The sequence below is a fragment of the Gadus chalcogrammus genome, chromosome 9 (assembly GCF_026213295.1).
Source record: "Gadus chalcogrammus isolate NIFS_2021 chromosome 9, NIFS_Gcha_1.0, whole genome shotgun sequence".
NCBI classification, from domain to species: domain Eukaryota; kingdom Metazoa; phylum Chordata; class Actinopteri; order Gadiformes; family Gadidae; genus Gadus; species Gadus chalcogrammus.
In genome coordinates, this window is record NC_079420.1 from 19,443,276 (window position 1) to 19,448,275 (window position 5,000).

Here is a 5,000-nt window from a genome sequence, read left to right on the forward strand (position 1 = left end):
ATTGAGCATATGACACCACCATAGCACCATTTGTCCTTTCACAGTATGCAAAATCAGCTGCCACCCTAGTCCTGCCCTGGGGGGGGGGGGGCTTTAGTAAACCGTGCGTGCGTTTTACTTCAAGCGCCGTGTGACTTACTTAAGCGCACATGCTACATATCTTTATCAACAGATTACTTCCATGTCACCTCCCTGGCTCTGTACAGTGCTGCTTATTTTACGCTGACCCTTTGTGTCGCCTAGGAATTTGTTCGGTCTAATAAGAAATATTACTTCTGCTTATCCTTCTGAACAAGCTGCTCCAGAACATCTACATTTTCCCCCACTAAAGGTTGCAGCACATTCTCCATGAGTGATTCCTCATATTCATCAAAATCAAATTAGACAACATGGGGCATGATATTTTAAATCGTCTGTTTTCCACGTACAAAACCCTTCATGCTGTTAGAGGAAATGAATATAACACATATTCCTTCCCCTCCTCCATCAATTTCACATCCACATCCAAATTCGGAAGCCCTGCATTTGAAATGAAAAATGTTTGCCTTCGAAAACTTTCTACATGAACCTGATCCGGCCATTTAGAGCCGGGTAGAATAGGTTAAGCAGCAGTTTGTTTGGCATATCTGAACAGGATCCTTTCCAATCAGTCATCTTCAAAAAATGGGGGTAGGTTATAGAGGATAACTCTTTTGGAAGGTGAAGATAGGGGTAAAACTTGAACAAGCGAGTCTTTCATTATAAGTCCTTCTTCTTCTTCTTCTTCTTCTTCTTCTTCTTCTTCGAGAGAGAGAGTGACAGAAAGACAGAGTAAGGGTGGCGTTTGCTAATTAATTCATGGGAAGGTAAGGTGTGGTCATGAGACCCACCTGAGGTGTTTATCTTCAGTGCGGTCAACATGCTTCAGGGAATTAATTTGTCAGCCACCAAACAACAGACGATATCACCAATGACAACACATTCATGTCAACACAATAATTAAATGTTTGGCCTACAATAGTAAATATAAAGAGCACTCTGAGTAACATGATAGGTGCACACTGTCAAAGCAACAACACTCACATAGTGTGTGAGTGTTTCTATCTCCCTATCTCTTTCTCTCTCTCCATTACATCTGCACACAAACACGCATGCACGCACACACACGCACACACAAACACACACACACACACACACACAAACACTCAACCAGTTTGCTTCAATGAAGTTCATTGGGTTAATGAATTCTGAAAACTAATAAGCGTGATCACATTCAAGCTCAATAACAACAGACAGTGGAAAGGGACTATCCATAGATCTATTTACATGATCAATAATTCAACCAGGATAAATTATTGAACCAGATAAAGCATATTAAAGCCCATTTAGTATAATAAAATTTTGCGTCTAACACATCAAAACATGCAAACGTGATCCTACAATATAACTCCAGACATTATTATTATTAATAATAATAATAATAATAATAATAATAATAATAATAATAATAATAATAATAATAATAATAATAATAATAATAATAATAATACATTTTATTACCTCAACTTAATTATCTTTTGTCGACACTCACTTCCATTTAATTCCATTAATAACCTTTTTTACTTTAAAATTAGTTTGATAGACCTGTATGGCTTCTCCTTGCACAAAGTGGTAGCAACCTCCAACACTCCCTTTCAAAGTGTTGTTTTAGTTTGCATTTGTATGCCCATTGTAGCCAAGATATGTGTGGCCAATTGACCATGTTGCCAGTTCAGACCGTGAGGACCCCATTTGCCTTCACCTTTTAGGTCCTTACATCTTTGTATCCTACGATGTGGGTGCCTACAATGAGTCTTCCTACGATCACGCTGCATCAAACCAAATTATATTTAAGTGTCTTGCATGAAATAATCTTTCATCGACATGCGTTCTCGTCTCCCGGGATGCATGCACCTACACCAATATTGGGCCGGTACCTGGATGCCGTAGGTGGACCCTGGGACGAAGGTGTTCAGGAGAGTCTCTGCGATATTAAGGACGGTGACGTACTTGAAGTTGGTGTCGGGGTACGGGCATACCTCCTTGTATCTGTAGAGAGTGGAGCCATGAACAACAGGTAAGACGTGAAGCATCCAGAGGGACATCGGTTTGTGGGTTTCCCATGACGATGACGATGATGACGAGGAGATACCTGATAATGTAGGCCTCGACGGAGATGTCGTCGGGGGCGAGCCACGTGAGCATAATGCCGTTGGAGCCCACCGGCTCTCCCTCCAGATCAGTGGGGGCAGCAACTGCTTGGGGAGAGGGGGGGGGGGGTTAAAGGTATAAGAGTCAAGGAATAAAAAAGTTTGCTCCATGAGCTGGAAATACAGACAAGTAATCTGTTACAACTCAGACGAGCCTGTCAATTGGTAATCTCTTTACACACTGCTTCCTTTCTGCAGAGGCAGAGATCTGCAAATGCATGTGGCGATATGCAAATGTGTGGGGATTGGTCTGTGTGCATCAGTAGCTATACAGCCTGCATACCGCGAGTCGGAAGTATTCCCCAGTGATCTTGGAGTAAAATACTCTACTACTTTTCAGCCATTTCAGCGATTTATGTCAATTTTTGCAGTAACAGATTTGTTCACACATTTACAAGATCTAAGATTTTTTACATTTACATGATGCCTTCCTGTACATATTCTCAGCACACATTTAGACAATATTTTACACGTTTGCTAATCCTATTTTGCACACATGGATTGAGATATAGTTATACAAATCTCCTGTCAGATTTGTCAATAGTTCTGCTATAACGTGTGTGTGTGCGTGCGTGCGTGCGTGCGTTCGTGCGTGCGTGCGTGCGTGTGTGCGTGCGTGCGTGCGTGCGTGTGTGCGTGCGTGTGTGTCTAGGAGCGTATGTTTGAGGCTGCACTCTGCACTCTTAATCCAGGAATAAATAGGATTCCTGCGCGCACACAAAATATGTATATGTGCATGCATGTGTGTGAATGTGTGCGTGTGAGTGTATGTGAGTGTGTGAGTATATGTGAGTGCGTGAGTGTATGAGAGTGTGTGAGTGTATGGCGGTTCTGTGATCCCACCTGTCTCATTGTTGCTGAGAATGCGGCTGACTGCGGGGCGGTTGGTTGAGGAGGCCGCTGTCACGGTAACGATGAGCTCAGTGTTTGGTCTCACACTCACCACGTCAGCCTGGGAGGCAGCGAGGGGACATATACAAGGCTACGGCGAGCGTTCAAACACACACACCACAGAGCCAAACCTAGCATGTGACACAGCAAGGCTCGCAATTAGCATTTCTTCATTCATAAGCATTACCATGGGGGTCCTTTTCAAACATGTCAGCCCTAAGAGCCTAGCAAAATCAAAGGAATAAAAAAGCTTTATCGTCTGTGCCAGCAATTTAACAGAACATTTTATTCCAATCATTTAATTCTTGTCTTTCTTTTAAGTGAAACACATGTGATTACTGTGACGGAATTGTGTTTACTGTTTGCAGGGCCGTTGCTACAATTCCTGGGCCCCTAGACAAGATTTACTGATGGGCCCCCCTGCGCTGAATTGTTGACGGGGGGGGGGGGGGGTGGAAGGAGCACATTGTTGACCGGGGAAAGCAATTGTTTTATTCTAATTTTTTTTTTTTTTGGGGGCCCCCCCTGGGCTGTGGGCCCCCTGAATCGTCATCACCTTTCACCCCTTATCGACGGCCCTGACTGTTTGTGTGGGCCAATAAAAAAAATAGGCAATGTTTTCAGTTTTTAATTGTCATTCGTTTTTTGTGCAGTTTTTGTTTTACAACCATAACTTTCGATCTCTCTCTCCACTTCTTTGTTGTATGACGCGCGTATATCGTCATACACCAATCTGTTGTCATTGTTACGCAACCATTTAAAATATGTACTTAATTTCGTAATGTTTCAAAACATGATCAATTAGTCTAAATATGATATTCTTTTGATGCTGTTACTCCGTTACAGATATGTCCAGACCTGTTGAGTTTTACATCTGTACCTCTCACATATAACACATATTGTACTTACCAGGACGTCCTTATCTGTACATTACACAAGCAGTACACACATACATCCAGGTACATGCTGGATACTGACTGAATACCCAGATAGGACTTGCGGAAAACGTACCTTTGAAGAGGATTGTGAGATGAAGAAGAGGATTATGAGGAAGAGCATTCTGGCCAGCAGCAGTGATGCCGAGAATGCAAGCTGTCCCTTACAGAGGCCTTACAGGTGAATCCCTCCCGCCTCAAGCCTGCTGTGTAATCCAATGAAGTAGGGAGGAAAGAACGGCGTCCACAGCTAGCCTGTTAGCAGCGGCATCAGAGGAGATCAGGGGTTACAGGTGAAGGATGATGTGAGGAAGTCTCAAGGTCTTCCCAAAGGTCAGCGCATATCACACTACGGAGGCGCCAAGGAACCGCAGAACAACAGGTCCTTTCAATAGGGTTGGGCTAGCTCCTATCCACCAGACCTAATTTCTCTCTCCCTCTCTCTCTCTCTCTCTCTCTCTCTCTCTCTCTCTCTCTCTCTCCTCCTCCTCCCTCGCCATCTAGGATGAGTTGCCTTAACAAAATGAATGATTCAGTGCTGAGCTCATGAGGTCTACCTTATTAATAATTTAAACTTTTACTCAATTGTGTGCTCAGTGTGGATTGTGTCTGTAGTCGTGTGTGTGGGTGCAGGTGTGTGTGTGTGTGTGTGTGTGTGTGTGTGTGTGTGTGTGTGTGTGTGTGTGTGTGTGTGTGTGTGTGTGTGTGTGTGTGTGTGTGTGTGTGTGTGTTTGTCTGTGTAGGTGTGTATGCAGGCATGTGTGTGTCTGTGTGTGTGTGTGGTTGAGTGTATATGTGTGTACATGTGTGTGCAGGCATTTGTGTATGTGTGTGTGTAGGTGTGTATGTGTGTATATGTGTGTGCAGGCATGTGTGTGTGTGTGTCTAAGGTTACATTTTAGGGTATCAGACACCTGGCACTCGGTAAGAGACAAAATTGGGCGGG

The 5,000-nt window shown here is 43.5% G+C and overlaps 1 protein-coding gene across 1 annotated transcript in view; it reads right to left on the bottom strand.

The window, feature by feature from the left end:
- ptprq (protein tyrosine phosphatase receptor type Q) overlaps positions 1-5,000 on the bottom strand; it is a 29,794-nt gene that overhangs the window by 22,584 nt on the left and 2,210 nt on the right. Inside the window, exons 2-5 of the mRNA XM_056598887.1 lie at positions 4,029-4,042; positions 3,072-3,180; positions 2,171-2,276; positions 1,956-2,067 (exon numbers count right to left, since the gene is read on the bottom strand). Coding sequence (XP_056454862.1) covers positions 1,956-2,067; positions 2,171-2,276; positions 3,072-3,180; positions 4,029-4,042 — 341 coding nt within the window. The remainder of the gene's footprint in view (positions 1-1,955; positions 2,068-2,170; positions 2,277-3,071; positions 3,181-4,028; positions 4,043-5,000) is intronic.